Below are 19,213 nucleotides of genomic sequence, written 5' to 3'. Positions count from 1 at the left end.
ACCTTGCTGCCCCCCCCAATGTGCTTTTGAGTCTTCCCTTTTCTTAAGCATTGGAGAGGGGATCCTCTGACCCATCGCTTAATCTCATTCCAGATAACCTTTCCTTCTATTTGTTTACTCCCATCACATATCATATTCACACCCCCTTACTTTCCTCTAAGCCAGATGAACAAAACCCCTCGCCCCCTGTTTTATAGAACACCCCCATAACAATCTTTCTGCTGCTTAATCTGCTCCTGGACTTGTTAACAGCCAAGTCTCTAGATCCTTTTAATTTAAGAGATTCAGATAGCCAGGGATGAAACTATTTTCAATTGAAAGAAGTGTGTGCGATTAGCCTGTTTCTGGCATCTGATTTTTATATTAGTGGCATGGCCTTGACAAGGGTCACATCTAGTTCAGTAACCCAAGCAGATCTCAAACGGCAGCGCCTGGGGAAATGAGTTTTCACCGTTCAGAGCGAGACACCAAAATAGAAGTAGGTTGGTTAAACCTGTCAGTCAAGTGCTGATGAATTGAGGGAAACTTCAACCAAGTTTTGCTATTGTGGCTTTGAACCGTTTCAGTCTAGAACAATGAGAGATCAGTTCGAGAGTTCTTCTCCCAGCTAGTCTTCCCAAGAGTTCTGAATGGAACCGTGGTTTTCCATTGGCTGAGCTGGGCTCCAGATCCTTGGTGCTCCTCAGACTCATGAGCGATGGATTAGTAAAGGTATTGAATAGATGATGCACCTAGTAAAAGTATTGAATAGATGATGCGCCTTTTAAAGGACTCTCTTCCATCTGGATAATCCACTGTATACATGCGAAGTAATGTTGAAACGTCAAGGATTGCTAGCAAAATGGGCTAACACCACCTTGGACCCTTCAGTGGCTCCCAGCTTCTCTGTGCTGTGAGGCTTAGAAGGGGACTTACACCTGTCTTCTTCAACTTTCCCTTAACTCTCTGCCCCCTTCCCAAGAGCTAAATCTCAAAAACCACACGGGGGTCGGCATTCTGTGATCGGATTTTCCATGTCTCCCATCTCCTGCATGTCGAGATGGAGAAGTGGGGCAGACGCTCCCAAAATGGTGACGGGGTCAGAATAGGGGAAGCTGTCAATTTTTAACCAAAACCTAGACTAACAAGGGTGTCCTGAGGCTGAGGTGGGGGTGCGCGCCAGGGAGGAAGTGCCTCCCTTCAGAAACCCCCCCTCCTCCCTTTTCTCGCTCCCGGTCTCAACGACGTTTTCGCTTTTTGTCGGTTTGCTTCCATTTTCTCTTCTAGACGGCCGGGGTTAACACGACGGACAAGGAAATGGAAGTCCTCCACTTGAGGAATGTCTCTTTTGAGGATGCTGGGGAGTATACATGCTTGGCAGGGAATTCTATTGGGCTCTCTCATCACTCTGCATGGTTGACGGTTCTTCAAGGTATAAATGGCTTTCTCTTTCCCTCTCCCTGTCCTTTTTGTTTTGGTTTCTTTCTGTTTTTCCTTTCTGCAGAAGTACGGGTTACGCATTGGAAACACACAACATGCAGTGGTCTGAGGAGTGCGTGGCTTGTGGTGAATTCATGATCAGATTTATCCAAATTTTAATTGAATTATCCAACTCGACAGGGATGGAGTGGAAAATCTAATATAGTGGTGCTTAGGTTTGCCCTTTTTAGGTACCCTCCAAGTTGCTGTACAGCAATTCAAAAATACACACGAGAAAATATGGAAATCTGAGGGATCAAGTTGTCTTTTTAGATACAAATGTATGAAAACCATATAGAATTCTGTAAACGAGCGCACGATAATGGCGGCAGTATTGAGGAGTTTCACATCAGTCTTATAACCTAGGGAAGTTTTGTTAACTTTACAAAAGTTTTTCCAAACTACCAATAAATATAATTCAAAGACTCAAGCATTCAAATTTTGCAACACCTTTTGAAAAACTTTTAAATTGGTATTTCATCTTAAAGGATTTATCCTACATAAACCATCCTATAACTGCATCGTTGATTTGAAAACAAAGACTAATTTGATAAGGGCGGTAGTGCAGCGTTCATTATGCGTCAGTCTTTGAAACGGACGCCACTTCGAAGCCACGCCTCTTGTTTCTCAATGCGTAACGATGGCAGGTCAGCTGACTGGCTCCGACCAGCCCCGCACTCTTCTGCAGCTCTCGTGGGTCCCCAAGCTTGAGTGCTCCCTCCTGGGGAGGATTGAACCCTGAAGCCCATCCGGCTCTGAACTAGATGGCAAGGGAAACCATGAGCCGAGCACATCTTTTTATTTTTTGTTTTTTTTTAGAAAGAAAATGTCCCTGATCTCATCTGTCTGTTGGCATAGAGTAGTAAAGAGGTGTAACAGCCCAATCCTGCTGCAGCTGGGGTCTAGTGTTAAGAACATTTTACAGTAGCACAGAATCGCTGGGGATTTCTTGCCCAGTGCTGCAGAATGCTAAAAAAATTCTAGCTCTGGTCTATCGGGGATCAAATCTGTTTCTTAGAAGCTGAGTTATACTAACTATTGAAGTAGAGTACAGCCACGCTTCAGCTATACAGAGTAATCCTATCACCAGCTCTATTGCAATGCAAGCTAAAACCTTCATTGAAATATGCAGAAGGTTTTATTACTTTTTTATATTTAATTGCAGTAAAATGTATACCAATTAGTAACTTTTATAGTAGACAATTTTATTTTATTTGAGCTTAGACAGAAATCAAAGGTAAATGCTAATGAGATCTGGTGACCTTTTTCATTTAAAAAAAAAAAAAAAATTTTCTTTTTCGAAATGAAGTATTCAAATTTGTTTGGGTGGGATACTTGACAAGAAGCCCTCAAGAGCGCCCCCTCTCTGCCTCCCCCTCTCCTGGCATCTCGTCTCCGGAGCATGCCCAGTTGAAGCCGCTTCACTTCCTGTCGAAGGGGCTGTTCAGCTGCTCTTGGGGGCGTGGCTCTGATAATTGCAGGTCTTGTGGGAAGTTTCCGTCTGGTTCTGAGGAACAGCTTCCTCAATTATCAGCCCCTTGTCATTAAACCCTCCAGACACAAGGGGGGGGGGGCTGTCTTAAGTTTTCCCTGGTTGTTGGGTGTTAGCCAGGGTGCAAATTCTATGCTGGTTTTTTTTTTCTGCAATTATGGGAGGATAGGATTTGAGAGTGACTGATTCTACCCCTTGGAGATTTTTCCAGTTGGTTTCTGTGGTAATAAAGTTGAACACATTCTCATTTATAACTTGTTTTTAATATCCTATAATGTGTTTGTCCTCTATGTCAATATTTATTTCTGCTGCAATCATTATGACATTTCTCAATGCTCCTGATTTTGAAAGGTGGTCCAGGCAAACTGGTCTTAATTTTGTGAATGCTGGATTCAATTCCATTCTTGGAAGAGTAGAGACAAGGGACACAATATTAGCTAGGTAACAAAATAGTGTCTGTGCAAAATGTTTTTGTAGAGTTTTGCTGAATCGATGTCCCTTTGTGCAATTGACTCGTGGCAACCAAACAACTTCTTATGCCCCCGAGTGTGCTGGAACGGTTTGAGATATTGGCTTACTTGGTATGCAGCTGTGTTCTATGATTCTCCTAGGTCAAGAAAATATAATAAATCCCTTTTGTCAATGATTTTGGTAAGCCATTTCAAAGCCTCCCGTCTCACACTATTTGAGGTAGTTTTTGTATTTTGCAAGGTTATATAAAGGCTCCATGCTCAATATGTTGGTGGCATTGACCTCTGCACCATATGCTACAGTATAGATGGCAGGGGTTTCTTGGGTAAAGAGATGCCTGTTTTGGGGTATGTCTTTCTATGATACTCTCACCTGTTAGAGGTGTTTTGGTACAATCTTCTATTCTGCGCTCTTTATTTTTAGCCACATGAAAAAACAAGAACGCCTTTTAGAACGTCAAGCAGCAACAAATCATATACTGAAGCCGTGACGGGACTGCATCAATCATTCAGTGTGTTAAATTACCACACACTGCCACACCACCAATGCAAGATCTTGTCAATTTATTAATGAAACCTGAGGTGCCTACTCCATCCTGTATATGCGTCTGCAGCTCCCTGCTCACGCCACTCTCCTTCTCAACACGCAGCGGGTCCCTGTGATTTAAAGCAGGTTTAAAACTGAGCTGGGACTGTGCAGATACTTGGATATTCAGAGTACTGGTCTCTAGCTAATATGTTGCAAGCAGGTTATTCAAACGTGTTCAAAACCTTCCCTCGATTTGCCCTCCTGTACACAACTGAGTACCAATCGAGAACAATCCGATGGTGTGGTTTTAATACAGAAACCGTCGTGATCCGCAAAACATACCCGAGCTCAGCCCTACCTGCCCGTGTTCAGGGCGTCTAGAAAACCAGGCTGCCCTGTCTGATAGCGCCTTGCCTCTCGTTCCAACAGCATTTCCAATGCAAGGCAGACGGAGATTCTCGACCCCTGGGGTATAAAACGTGACAAATGATTGCAGCAGAAAAGTCCTTTTTTCTAGGGAGCGACTGGAAACGCACAGAGGGGTTTAAAATGGGTAAGAAATGGAGTCCGTGTCACACGAACGATATTTTGAGATCCGTGTGTGTTTTTTTCTTTTAATCCGGTTTTAATTTACTGTGTAACATGGATATTGCATTGGAGTAGCCTCATTTTTTTTAATTTACGGGGGGGGGGGCGTTAATTTTAGAAATGCAGGTGCTGCATCCAATAGAGTTGTTCCTAACGAGAGCCCAAACCATCAGAAACCAAACTGGATGTTTTACTGGGAAGAATTTTTGCAAGCGGTAGATATGTGTGTGTGGGTGTGGGTGGTGTGTGTGGGGGGGTGGGGGTGGGGGTGGGGGTGTGGTGTGTGTGTGTGGGGGGGGTGTGTGGGGGTGGGGGGGTGGGTGGGGGTGGGGGGGGTCTTGTAAACCACATGAAACTATTTCATTTTTATTCATATACATTTTTATTTATAGTGCTGCCAACCAGCATATGTTCAAAGTACAAACATTTTAGAGTGTCTTGCCTGCTGAGTATCCCTGCTTTCTTGCAAGACTCTCCTCAGAGTGCTGTCGGTGCAGTTTTGTGTCTTGTTCCTGCACGGTGGATTTACTTACCGTGTGTTGATGTAAAGATTCGGGGCCCTGCCGCACAGGACGGGAATCTTTAGCAGGATAAATGATCTTCACCAGCTGTGAAGAGAGTCTCAAACGAATCGGTCACACAAAGACTTGAGGATTGTGAGAAACCAGGTGAAACCGGCATATAGCAGGACTTTACAGAAGCTTTCATCAGACAACATGTTCAAATATCTTTCCCTGTCTGGCTCATGTACTATATTATTATTATTAATCAGAATTCCACTTTCTTGGAAAGAGATCTGCATTTTACACAGCAGAACTTCAGCTTGCTCTTGTATGGAGTCGAAGTTTACACAACGTTATTTAATTCTTTTTTTTTTACTTCAAATATTGGCATTATTAAACAACACTCTGGTGGACAAACAGTGCGTCACAGAGCGTCTGTCACGGGTTTTTCTCCTTTGTACACAATGTACCCTCCAGGTTTGATAGCATTCTGCGAATTATGAGTTGTATATATTTAGCAAGCAGTGTTTTGTACTTACTGTCAAGGGCTACCCAGGCAGCGTCCTGTAAGATAAGCAGAGGTGCAGAGCTGTGAGGGAGGCTGTCGTGTGGCCTGGCTTTCTCTTGACTCTACCTCTTACATTCACAAGATTTCACCTTTTTAGAGCCTCTGGGTTAAGAAAATAGCTAGTTGCCCAACAGGGCATTTAAAAAGCACTGAATACCTAATCTCAGCCAAAACCATTTTTAAATCTGTAGAGTAAAACGCTGTTCACACTAACGTTTGTTCGCTGCGTGAATCTCAGTGAACAAACGCTGGTGTGTGATTTAGCCCTTAGCACAAGCATGCAGTTCAGATGTTTTATTTGCGATTGGTTGTGTTGCTAGTAGATCTTGAAAAACCCAAATGAGAATTCCTCTTGAAGGAGGAACTGGGGGGTGTTTTTTCATGCTGAAAGCTTCTGTGAATGTCAAGCTGGAGTAGAATAGCAGGCGCTGGTACAGATGTGGGTTGGCAGCACATCTGCCGTGGTTGTGGTTTGAAAATTAAACTTTTTTTTTTTTAATTGCATTAATATTGGTGTTTATTTAGTTTTTTTTACCCACAACTCGAGTCACTGTGTGTAGAAATACTAAAGAAACCTAAAACTCATTGACAAACGTTTCGACTAGAATTATCTTTTCAATGTTCTTCAGCAAAGTCTAAATGTTAGTTAAGTATTTCCAAATTTAGCATTAAGTGTTTTTAATAGCTGTGGATGATAGAAGCAGTTTATATATTAAATATTTTACTGGGTAGCATTTCAACTACAAATGGTGGTGGTGTGCAAAAAAAGGATATTGGTTTAAACACCTACCAGAATAAATTGATTCTCGTTGGGTTAGCTGTGCAGGAATATGACATAGTAGAGAATATCTGGGACCGCAAGCTCTCTTTGGGGGTAGGGGTGGGCTGTGTGATGGTATTGAATCGCTAACGTCTCTCCCACCCCCCTGCTCAGCGGACCCTCCCCCCCAGCCCGTCTCAAACCAGCTCTATCTTGAGGTGCTCATCTACTGCACCGGAGCCTTCCTCATCTGCTGCATGGTGATCATCGCCATCATCTTCAAAATTAAGAGCAGCGCCAAGAAGAGTGACTTCAACAGCCAGCTGGCCGTGCACAAGCTAGCCAAGAGCATTCCGCTGCGCAGACAGGTAACAGAAAGTAGATAGGGGTTTGAAACACATGTCCACTCCTCCCTTCTCTCTCTACCCCTCTCCCCTTCTCCCTCGCTCACAGGCCGGTAACAAACTAGATTAGATGGTTTGAAACCAATAACTTTTCCTCCTCTTTGCCTTCATGTCCTTTACCTCTCCTCCAACCTCCATCGCACCCACTTGCCTCCAAATTAACCACATTGTCTGGCATGAAGGTGTGGAAAGTGGCTCGGCTGGTAAAATCGCTGCATTGTGCAGTGAAGGGTGGGTCATGCAATCATTCTCTGCAGAGATGGGGAATTTGCTGTGAGTAGTGACTGCTCCCTAGACTGACGGGATATAAATCCATGTCCTTGTATTATAGCATAGTCCAGGGTTCGTCTCATCTCTGGAACAGTAGTATATGTGTTTAGAGTCTGCAAGTGTTGGAGCTGTGCTGCTGTGTCCTCAGTCTTCCAGTGCAGTGGTGTAGGTTTGGATTGCATTGAGCTCCTCTGGTAATAGTCCTGCATCCTGGCAGTAAAGCATGCTTTCCCTTTTGGCAGTGAGGCATAGGACTTGATCTGCAACTTTGAGGAGCTCAAAGAGACAAGTTGAAAACTAAATCTGAAAATCCGAACCCCCTAACGTGTATGTTTTGAATCGATCTCATTTCTTTACTGTTCTCTCTCTCTCTAACCCTGCCTCTCGCTCTCCCCTCCAGGTGTCTGTTGGCTCCAGCTCCTCAATGCACTCTGGGGTGATGCTGGTGCGCCCCTCTCGCCTGTCCTCCAGCGGGACCCCCATGCTCCCCGGGGTGTCCGAGTACGAGCTGCCGGAAGACCCCCGCTGGGAGTGTAGCAGGGACAGGTAACTATGGCGACGCCCACAGTAAACCGTTCCTCCCCTGATGCCTGCATCGTTTATGACCTCCCGTCTTGAGTGTGTCTTGTTTGTTGGTGTATCTGCTGCTGATCTCAGAAGGCTTCCACTCCAGCGCTCAGGTCCTGACGTTGGTTACCAGTGAGCTACTGAATCGATTTTTAAAGTTGCCAAAATAACTTAAGGTCCTTCATGGATTAGGTCCAACCTAACTGTTCTGGTTGACATCAGGCAGGATGAAACAGTGGATTCTTTTGACGTATAAATTGAAAACGTTCTTTGTTTGAATGTGCTTTTATATAATGGGTTCTAGCTGGAGTGTATTGTTTTTAACTTTGTAAAGTGCTCTGGGATGCCATGGTGTGAAAGGCGCTATATAAATTTGTTTACGTTGTATAAACTCTTAATTGTAAACCTAAAGACTTGTTTGTACCGTGATGTAAGGATTTAACATCATCTGGCTGACTAAAATGCCTCTCTGGCACCCCCACAGGCTGGTGCTGGGAAAGCCGCTGGGCGAGGGCTGTTTCGGTCAGGTGGTGATGGGAGAGGTCTTGGGATTGGACAAGGAGAAACCCAACCGGGTCACCAAGGTGGCTGTCAAGATGCTGAAATGTGAGTGACCAGAGCTTTGACTGATGGAGCCAGGCAACTGTTAACTTCTATTTATATAACCATAAAGACAATACAATAAACATCTTCTAATCCCCCACTGGAGATGCATGTGCAAGGCTGCTATGGAGGTCTCGCACTGTTCATGTCGCTAATGCGTATAAGAAATGGAGAAATAACCTTGTATAGTTATCTCTGCTCCACATGTGTGTCTCGCGTAGAAACGTGTTGGGGAGCAGTGAAATGTTCAAACTGTGAAGCAGGCAGTGTGCAGCTTGGGGTTCGTGGTGTGGAGACGCTAACCCCGCCTGGCGCTCCCCTGTTTGTCTTGTGGTTTGCAGCGGACGCCACGGAGAAGGACCTGTCTGACCTGATATCGGAGATGGAGATGATGAAGATGATTGGGAAGCACAAGAACATCATCAACTTGCTGGGTGCCTGCACTCGGGACGGTGAGGGGCTTGGGAGGGGGACGGGCTGGGGTGGGGCTGGGAATTGGGCTGGGAGCCCCCATGGTGAAGGTTCTACACATACGGTCAGCTGCTGAACACCGGGTGCCCTTGACAACGGGTCTGTAGAGAGGGCTTCCCTGGCTGTATTTTTGTTTAAGCACAGTAAACTGTAGATTATAATGGACTTTCCCCATGCTGACACAGGAACGTGACTCCACTGAGGCGGTGGGAATTGACTCTTGCCTGTGAAATTCAAGAAGGTCTCAATGTAAAGAGACTTGCTCAGCGGTTATGAGCACTGCCTGCACCGTGATCTTTAATGCTGCATCTCTCTCGTTGCCTCTCCCAGGCCCCCTGTATGTGATTGTAGAGTACGCTGAAAAGGGAAATCTGCGGGAGTTTCTGCGCGCACGGCGCCCCCCGGGGATGGAGTACTGCTATAACCCCGACCAGGTCTCTGAAGAGTACATGTCTATCAAGAACCTGGTCTCTTGTGCGTATCAGGTGGCCCGCGGCATGCAGTATCTGGCTTCCAAGAAGGTAAGGGCAGACCTTGCCTGTGCCTGCTGTCACAATTCTGATGTAGCTGAAGAGGAACGCGCCTGTTTGTCAGGCAGGATTTGGGGTGACACTTGCCATCGTTCAGCGCCAGTTGTTCGATTGTGAGGGCATGTGTGTATGAGGGGGGTTGGGCCATCTGTGTGTGTGTTATTTGCATAGATCTGGAAGTTACTCGCTTTGGGGATGAAACTTGGTGTGAACGTTATTTAATAGAGTGGGGTATACAGAGGCGTCTGTACGTCACATTTTTGAACGGGTTTCTCTCACACACAAGAAGTTACTCCTGCATACTGTAAGTCAGTTTGAATTTCCTTTTCAGAATCTGGTTCTGATTTTGTATATGGGGAGTGGGAGGGGATGTAAGCGTGGATGATGGTCGTCATTTCCAGAACATGACTCCAGCTTTCCTTTGGCGTCTCTGACTTTCTCCCTCCCTCCAGTGTATCCACAGGGACCTGGCTGCCCGCAATGTGCTCGTCACCGAGGAGAACGTCATGAAGATAGCGGACTTCGGTCTGGCAAGAGACATCCACCACATTGATTACTACAAGAAGACCACCAACGTGAGTCACCGGCCCCCAGACAATGATTAAAAACAGCTTTAAACTTTAAACAGCAGAGAAATATTCTAGTAACGCAGCCCTCTTTCATACATTCGGTACTATAGTAGCTGAGTAATTGAGTTTAGAACAGGAATCACTTTTTTTACACAGTTAGAAATGCATGGAGTAGCCGACCAGGTGAAGAAGTAGGATCTAAAACACATTTTAAAGACGACTACATTCTGTGATTTTAAATTCCCCGTCCCCAGTAGGGGGCAGTGGTGCGCTAACAAGGGGCGAGAGTTGATGAGCCTTTTCCCGTTCCCAAATGTGTCTTATGTACTCCAATCAAGCCGGCTTGGAAAAAAATCTCCATGGACAAATAGAGAATTAGTATACAGTGCTATGTAAATAGTTTCACACTGACAGTAAAACAGAATACAGAAGTTCCATTGAAAAACGAATGCAGCTGCCACAATTGTGTTTCTGGCTTGTTTCAGGGCCGGTTGCCTGTTAAGTGGATGGCTCCAGAGGCCTTGTTTGACCGGATATACACACACCAGAGCGATGTGTAAGTACTGTGTGTCGTTTACAAAGCAAACTGCAGTAGCAATATGCTGACACATGTTAGAACACAGCAATACATCTCAAGTATGGTTTGGTGCCCGTGTATTTTTCTCTAGTTCAAGAGGGGTATAAAATGGCCTCAGTTTGTTTTTATAAAAGCTTCAGAAATGGCTATAGCATCAAACAAGTAATTGCAGGATGTTTTTGAGTTATACCTGTAGTTCGTGTGCTAGGACTTGCTTGGGCATTCCTCTGGTGACTCTCTCCTCTCTCTCTCTCTCGCTCTCCTCTCCCAGCTGGTCGTTCGGGGTCCTGCTGTGGGAGATCTTCACCCTGGGGGGCTCCCCGTACCCCGGGGTCCCGGTCGAGGAGCTCTTCAAGCTGCTCAAGGAGGGTCACCGCATGGACAAGCCCACCACCTGCACCCATGAGCTGTGAGAACCTCTCAGTCTTTCACATGCACTCCCCGGGGCTCTCAGAAGCATTCACCTCCCAGTGCTGGAATAACAGTGCTGTGGAACATACCACTGATTCACAGCCTGCTCCAGCACGACTGCTGAAGCCATTTCTTGGCACGGTTCTTTTGTATGTGCTTCAGACAGCGATGCCATTCCCCAGTGACAGGAGTACCTATGACTTGTATAAGACTATTTCCAGCAAGCATAAGTTTGGTTTTTAAGAGTAACGGGGGGGGGGTTTGGAGGGGTCAGATAAGATGAGTGATATACGGGGATGAGAACTGGCATGCTGGGGATGCAGGACGGTGTCTGTCTCTGTCCACACTGTTGATATAGTTTAGAGTTTGACGGGATGCATGTTGCATGTTTTTAGTCGTTCTGAAACGGGACTGGGTGCCAGGCCCTGCTGACCTCCTTCCCCTCCCCACCTCAGGTACATGATGATGCGGGACTGCTGGCACGCTGTCCCTTCACAGAGACCCACCTTCAAGCAGCTGCTTGAAGATCTGGACCGCATCCTCATCATGGCCTCCAATCAGGTGAGATCTTGTCCAGAACCCAGCTGCCTACTTGCATTGGTTAAGAGCGTGTTGCTGGATTGATTTAGGTTGCTGTAATAACTTTTTCCTAGATTAGGTCTGTTGTATCTCCAAGAACTACTAGCTCTGTATGTGCGTGCCTGTTCCTTGAGATCAGAAAACGCTGTGGTTTTATTTTTTTTTAGTTCCAAAAAAAAAAAAAAGTCATCTTAAATTATCTGGCGCCGAAGCGTTTTCCTGTTGTGCTCCTCGTTAGTGGAACGCTGTTCCGGTCGACATCGGGCAGGTTGAGACACTGGATTCTGTTAAGTCTAAACTGAAAACATACTTTGAATGTGCTTTCTATATAATTGGCTGTAGCTTGAGCGTATTGTACACCCAAGTTCTCTTGTTTTGTTTTTAACTTTGTACAGTGCCCTGGGATGCCATGGTGTGACGGGAGCTATAGAGAAATACATTTGTGTTTATTATGCAGTGCATTGTGGGATTGCAGTCCTGGGAGATGTAGACACTGGTAGATAATTCGCAGAGTGATTTGCTCTTAAAGCAGGGCTAAGGAAATCACTTGAGAGCTGTATTAACTTTTAGTAAATCCTGCTTTTGATTTTGGTTTGAAATGTTCTGATTTGGAGCTGCTGAAATTAGATCTAACAGTGTGTTTGGTCCCTCCTCAGGAGTACCTGGATCTAACTGCACCCCCGGACCAGTACTCCCCCAGCTTCCCAGACACTCGTTGCTCCACCTGCTCCTCTGGGGAAGACTCTGTCTTCTCTCACGACCCCCACGTGGAGGACCCCTGCCTGCCCAGGTTACCCCCACAGCACAACGGGGTGGGCTTCAAGAAGCGCTGAGCCGCCCCTGTCCACAGCGTCCGTCACACAGCCAGTCTGGGATCTGTTTTACATGAACACAAGAAATGAAATGTTTTGTACGCTTTGAGTAACGGATCACTAAATTACGTTCTGGGATGAAGAAGCAGTGTTTTTTTTTTTTTTTTTTTGCTTATGGGACAAGTTCAGAAGGATGCTTTTTGGACCCTTCACAAAGCTCCCGAACTGAGGCATGCACTCCTGCGTTCGTACGGGGCAGTGTTGAAAATGGACCGCAAAAAACCCGGAATTGTGGGTCAGCGGAAGAGATGTGCCTGTGTCAATATTTCTCTTTTTAAAACTGAATTTTTTGTTTTGCTTGCTTCGTTTCCCTGTTCTCATGTTTTGTTTTATTGTTTCTATATATAATTTTTTTTTTTTATAAAAGCGTAGAGCATTGCACAGACTAACAACCCCCCCCCCGGTGCTTACGCCTTTGTAAATACAGTTAGAAAATGTATAAATATGAATATATATTTACACTGTACTCCAATTTTTTGTTTCTTTGTAAAAGGCAACAGATTTCTCTTCTTTTTCATATTTTCTTTAAAACAAATTGCCAGTGGATTAGCGGGTGCTGAAAATGTACTGCTCCTATTGATAATGAACTGGCCAGTAGTTTCCAGTAGGTTTGCCTTGTCTTGACTCGCCCTGCTATTTCCAGTACAGCTGTTGCTCTCGTTTCTTCTGCAGTCCTTTTGTGTTTTTCACGTTCAAAGTCGTTTGCAAGCTGCACTTGTGCGTTTCACTCCAGTGTCAGCCCAAGGTGTCCCTGTGCGCTCCGCGTTATCTGAAAGAAAAGCCACCTTGTTCACACTCCAGTTTGTTTACATCCCCCACGTCGAATCACCTTTTAAGATAATGGCCACCTCCTAGGTAAAAAGGAGTCAGATATACAATGGCAGAGGTCTATTGTATAAAACATCTTCAAGCTGTTATCTTCCGATGGCAACATCAAAATTTAAGCCTGATTTTCATTACCTAATCATGACTCCTCTGCTCTTCAGACAATAGCACTGGCAATGTATATTAGTTTGACTGCATTTTTGATGCTAGCACAGGTGTATATGGTATTTGTGTAAGGTGTAGTTAGCAGCACGAAACACAGTAAAGGACCTAGTTCTCTTGTTAAAGCTAAAGTCGCCGCTTTCAAACTAAAATAAACCTGTAATTGTAGATGGATAATATCTGGGATGCCACTGCACTTGTGGGACAGATTGTAAAAGATTTTGAATGAACATGTATTTTAAGATGAGAGGACTGTCGGTACCATACCGTCTTCAAACAACTATGGCAGTAGACAAGTTAACTTCTGCATTTCTGCAAATATTCCCGATGGTGAAAATAAAGTGAAACAATTTCCAATGTAAAATATTTTGTTTTTGGCTCGCTCTCTCTCTCATAGGTAAAGTCCATCTCTACCGGTCTTTCTGCACTGGAACAAACCCTTTAAATGAATTGGAACAAGGTTACTGGCGTTTGCTGTTCTTGTTGGGGAGAGAAATGAAGTACAAGGTTTTAAACGCTTCTAGAAACTTGCAGCTGCTTCAATCTCCGGGCTGTTTATCGCAGGTTACAGGGGGGTCCTGTTAAATATGATAATGTGCTTCCGACATGGGAAGAAATATCTGAAAGCACGGCTGAGTGGTAAACAGGTAATTTACGGCTGGCGGAATGGCTGTGTGATTGCAGTGGATCATCGATCTGCCCCGGGCTTGCAGACTGCCAGGGACGTTAGGAGGAGATGCATTACCAGAGCTGCACCGAGGACAAACAACATGACAGCGGCTGTTCCTGCAGATATAAAACTCCTCCAGCAACAAGAAGTGCAGGGCTTGGACAGAGTGTTAGGAATGCAGACGACAGTGTCGATTACATGCCTGCAAGGGGATTTGTTTTGTTCTGAAGGATACTGGATCATTCTTGCAATAATTGCTACTGCTAATTCAATCCAGGGGGGGGGCGAGGCGGGGGTGGCATGGTGACGGGAGTTACATAATCAGGTTACTTTTAAAAACCTTTTTCAAGTGTAATATTGACAAGTAATCTGATTACTTTTTATTACTTCAGTTGGCAGTTGTCAATAGCTTTTCCTTAAGTATCTCCTTTTTTTTTTTTTTTTTTTTTTTTTCTTCTAACTTTATTAGCATTAAAATGAAGGCCCTGGTTCGTAAAACCCAAATGCTCAACGAGTGTTACTGTTCTCTGCTGTCTGTCAGTGCTCCGTTCAGATGCATTTGGTTTTTATTAGATGAGAGTCGCTGTTATTTACTTCATGCTAATACTGCAAATCGCTTATTTTTAAAAGAAAACGTGAGCTCGGAACGATAAACCATTTGTGTAGGCTATAAAAAAAATTGTAGACCACAATATATGAAGTTTTATAAATAAGTTTGACACTAGCTGGCATGTGAGGGATCTACAAATAAAATTTAGTTTCATGTTTAGCTATTAATCACCATATTAATTACCTTAAAATTAGACTCCTATATAAATAATGAAATATTATACCAAAGTGCTATTTCAAGTAAAACTTGAAATAAACGATTCTACGTTGTGTTTTTATCAGTGCTTGTATTTCTCTAGTCTGCACAAAACACTCTTCTCTGAGAGGAAAAAAAACTCAGTACTTTAAAAGATAATCCAGTCTTGAAGTAAGATACTAGAATGGCGGGATGCTTAGGAGTTATATGTACATTTTAATATTCAAACGACCAAAAAGGAAGACGGCATCTGAGAAACGTTGAAACGTGCGCGAAACAAAGGCCATCAAAAACATTAGGAGACCTTCAAGCCTGTCAATACTCACTTCAAAGCAGTGGTTAGGGTTGACCGATCTTGTGGCTACGCTGTCTGCGGAAGATTCACTGGACTTTCCCAAATCTTCTTGAGAAACTTTGCAGCCTGACTAAGGTCCCCTCCCACTCAACGCGTGTATTTTATTATTCAATGGAACGTCGTCATTGAGAGTGGAATTGAAGACTGGACTGTAGAGCTCAAGTCAGGGTATTGGGTAAAGCAGTGCTGATGTCATTTCATGAAATGCGACTGTCAGTTGTCGGGAATGTCTCTGCTGTGGCCCCCCCTGACACCCTCTCCTGGCCCTGCCCCACGGAACCCTGTTGCACAGGCTTGCTGACTGATCGGTTTCTAGATGGTGGGCTGTGTGTTTTTACAGGGCGGTACGGCGCTCTAGCACAACCAGGCCTGTTCCCCTGCTCAGGATCAGCTTTCACCTTCAAACACAGACTCCCTTTCACAGGCTCCACAGAGCCCTCGCTCTGCCTGAGAGTCCTCTGCAAGCCGGAGGCAATCAATTAGCCCTGGGCTGCACCCTGCTGTGGCTGGGATTGGAGCGCTTCCTGCCATAACTGCATTTGGAGGCTCAAGGCAGGGAGCTTAACAATTTTCGGGAAGAGATTGAGTTTGAAGAGCTTCCCTCACTTGTCCTGTTCTGGGAACAAACACCCCCCCCCCCCCCCCCCCCCCCTTATTCAAACATCCAGTTGTCCGTGCAGGAACAGAAGGTGGTTGCCTTGGACTGGTGTAGGTGTTTTCGATCACATTCGCAATGCATTAACCAGCAAAGGCTGTGCCGTTTTTTTCTGTAAAACAAACAACTACAATGTGTGAAGCTGTTCTCCTTATACAACTGATAACTTAGCACGCTGGTAAGTGCTTTGTGAATACAGCCTCGTGATAATTTAAATACATATTACAATATCCTGTGTGGAGAGATATGTTGAAAAATACACGCAGGGCAAAATAGGTTCTCCTCAATTCTATTAAATGTGTATTCAAGACTATATTGACTATACATATTTTTGCATTTCGAATCAGTAAAAGAAAACAAGAATATTGGTTCGTTTTAAAGTGAGATCATTTGCAACTTGAATGAAGATCCCAGCAATGAAGGAAGTGTACCTGCAATCACATGCTGAGAATGACAAATTGCAGGGTTTTTTTTTTTTTTTACATCCAAACAGTTTATTCCACTTTCTCCGTTCACGTGCTTATTCGTACTCTTGTGCTGCGCACTGAGGCTCGGAACCAGCCAACAGTGACTCTAAGTCCAATCTTACACAGCGTTGTATTTTGAGGCTTGCTGTACAATGCCTGTCTCTGCTCTGCTGGTTGTAATGTCAGTTTCACTCTGCACCGAAGTCCTATAAATCTTAAGCCGTTTAACTTGCAGCTCCTGTCTGGTTCTCGGTTCCTTATTGAAAGACAAGTTCCCAGGTCTCTGAACTTGTGTGACTAATGAGCAGACCTGTGGCTGCCTTAGTCACAGAACTTTATTTCCTTTGCAGACTGTGAAATGATGTGCAGTATATTAATAAACTAACATCTGTCAGGTGACCCTTACATTAATGGCACATTACAACTAATCAATAACCCATACAAAGCTCATTTTATTACCTGTTAATAATTCACAGTGGCCAGCGCAATTAATACTGCGTGTGATACGAGTGACAGATGGTGTCAGGGACGTATTTACAGATAGACCTGCCCCCTCTTTATGGTCACAGGTGATGGTTCACGATCACATGGTCATACATGATTAACAACCAGCTTATTAACCACGCAGACAACTAGAACGATCATTTATTAAACCGGGCTGTAAGTTCGTGCATGGCCTCCTGGAGACGCAGATGAAAACATAAGAATATTTATGAGTGAGAGGAGGCCGGTCTTGTGCGAAGAGGTGTCTTCACTTAATGTCCAGCTGTGTCCTCTCGTCCTGGTTTCTGTGCCAAATCCTTTTGAGATTTTAAAGACTTCTATCATGTCCCTGCTAATTCTTCCTTTGTGACAAGAGGTGGTACCTTTGTGTTTACAAATGAACCCCTGCCTTTATATTGTGACTGAGTCTGAATATTATAAATAGTTACTATATTACAGGTTTTTAATATTGTCAGGCACTTTTTTGTTTCTTTGCAAAAAGCGGTAATCTGATTACAAAAGAAAACGCAGCTGCCTGTGTGACGGTTGTTGTGTGAAAGTTAATAAGTTGCCCTGTCCTTCACTCTTCTACCTCCCTCTCAATCTGGGAGGTGACAGGCTGGCGTTTATTACTCACCCTCCAAGAGACGCCCACTAATTAGAGGAGAAAAGAAAACAACGGTGACATCAGCTCTCCCAGTGCGCGGCCTGTCACTTTGAGATTGAAAACTGTTGATGAACAGCTGGCTGTGAGAGAAGAGAGGGGGAAAGGGAGAGAGTGAGGGGAGGGGGGGAGAGAGAGAAGGTGGGAAGGAGGTAAAAAATGCCCTGTTGCTTTTTAAATGATAAAGCGGTCTTCGTGAAAGGAGTTCAAAATAAACTGGCCCGAGAGTGAACTCTTTCAATGTCTTTTTCATCCTTTGTTCCTAAATATTTTAATAATTACAGAAGGCCAGATGAGGCTGCCATTGGTGGACTGATACCACAGTGGTATCGCAGTGCTATTAGCACACAGTCCACAATGCTGGTAATCCACTGCAGTCCCCTATCAGCACCAGACAGACAGTATGCTCCTGTGTCAGGACAGCTACATTGTGCAGTATCTGCTCCCAATGCATTGCTGGTAATGCTGTGGCCGGCTGATGGTTCAGTCAGGTAACTCATGCAATAGATTATTTATTAAAACACAGACTAGACAACATGACTGCATTAGACATATTTTACACCACATTCTTTAGCCTTGCCTTTCGAGGTACCCCTGCCCACAGGCCAGGGGCAGGGGGGGCAGGATAGCTGCCCTCCCCGTTAGATGAAACCAAAAAGCAGGTACAGGCTGGGGAGAAGGAGGAGAACTCAGATGCACAGCGGAGACGTAACAGATTGAGGTAAGATATAAATCCATTGATGATAACTGGAGGTGTTGTTAATCGAATGGGCAAATAAGATGCTAGTTAGACAGTTTGATTTGATCTGGTATTGGAAGCCCTTAAAATATGCTTGATGTTAACGTGATTTGATCTGAGGAGAAAATGAGTTTCCTGGCAGAACTCCAGCTTTGCTTATTATTATTATTATTATTATTATTATTTATTAATAATAATAATAATAATAATAATAATAATAATAATGCATATCTCCTGCACTGTTAAACAGGTTCTCTGCATGATCCAGTACTCTATGATGCAAGAGTCCATCAGGAAGCTTTTGGCTCATAAAAACAGAGTGAAATGTGTTTTATTGTCAGTCAATACGGAAGTAGCTGTAATTGATTAACAAGCTCCAGGGGGGGGTCGATTTTATAAAAAGGATCTGAAAGTTGTGCAGCAAATCATTCATCTGCGTTTATGAAATGTTCACAATCCATATTTTATGATCTGATTTCCATATTCACAGGCAATAAAGCTAGCCTGGGTTAGAGTGTTTTACAGCCTCAAATCCTGGACTGCGTGAAAATCAACACACAGCAAGCACTCGGCGCTAGACACAAACATCTTTCAACTCGGCGCTAGACCCAAACATCTTTCAACTCGGCGCTAGACCCAAACATCTTTCAACTCGGCGCTAGACCCAAACATCTTTCAACTCGGCGCTAGACCCAAACATCTTTCAACTCGGCGCTAGACCCAAACATCTTTCAACTCTGCACTAGACACAAACATCTTTCAAAAGGAGAAAGTTCTACCCCAGACAGATCTCCCAAGCTTTCACCTGCCCCCTTTTCATTTCATTTAAGTTTCTCTAACTTCTTTAAAGGTAGAAATAAGTTTTCTTACATTCCCCACAGCTAACTATCACTGACCCGTGGAGAATGATAAACAAACCTGCAGTGTATGTTTGCAAAGTGTAAATATCTGGGCTTCAATTCAGAAATGAGACAATACAGTCCAGATTTGCTTCCCTTCTGTTCATTTTACGCTCTTGAGGTGAGTGTTTACACAGGTGCAGAGTAGATGCCCTTTTTTTTATTTGAAGAAATGGTAACTCCATTTATCTCTCCAGACATCCCTCATGCATGACATCTCTCTCCTTTCACGTTCCCATGTGTTCCTGTTTATATGAGGTGTGTGTAT

General features: G+C 44.3%; 1 protein-coding gene across 6 annotated transcripts in view; it reads left to right on the top strand.

The window, feature by feature from the left end:
- Positions 1-13,572, top strand: part of LOC121303070 (fibroblast growth factor receptor 1-like) — a 39,290-nt gene extending 25,718 nt beyond the window's left edge. For 3 of the 6 annotated variants that reach the window (XM_041233483.1, XM_041233477.1, XM_041233479.1), the window contains 10 exons: positions 6,543-6,742; positions 7,443-7,588; positions 8,094-8,215; positions 8,554-8,664; positions 9,014-9,204; positions 9,666-9,788; positions 10,268-10,338; positions 10,631-10,768; positions 11,226-11,331; positions 12,006-13,572. In XM_041233483.1, the coding sequence (XP_041089417.1) occupies positions 6,543-6,742; positions 7,443-7,588; positions 8,094-8,215; positions 8,554-8,664; positions 9,014-9,204; positions 9,666-9,788; positions 10,268-10,338; positions 10,631-10,768; positions 11,226-11,331; positions 12,006-12,182 (1,385 nt within the window). In that variant the 3' untranslated portion in view covers positions 12,183-13,572. Of the gene's footprint in view, positions 1-1,266; positions 1,412-6,542; positions 6,743-7,442; positions 7,589-8,093; positions 8,216-8,553; positions 8,665-9,013; positions 9,205-9,665; positions 9,789-10,267; positions 10,339-10,630; positions 10,769-11,225; positions 11,332-12,005 lie in introns of all 6 variants that reach the window. The other 3 variants (XM_041233482.1, XM_041233481.1, XM_041233480.1) reach the window with 3 other exon arrangements.
- Positions 13,573-19,213: the final 5,641 nt, after the last annotated feature.

This window comes from Polyodon spathula, chromosome 31, assembly GCF_017654505.1.
Source record: "Polyodon spathula isolate WHYD16114869_AA chromosome 31, ASM1765450v1, whole genome shotgun sequence".
NCBI lineage: Eukaryota > Metazoa > Chordata > Actinopteri > Acipenseriformes > Polyodontidae > Polyodon > Polyodon spathula.
Note: the sequence above shows the minus strand (reverse complement) of the source record. Positions and strands in the feature narration are given on the sequence as shown.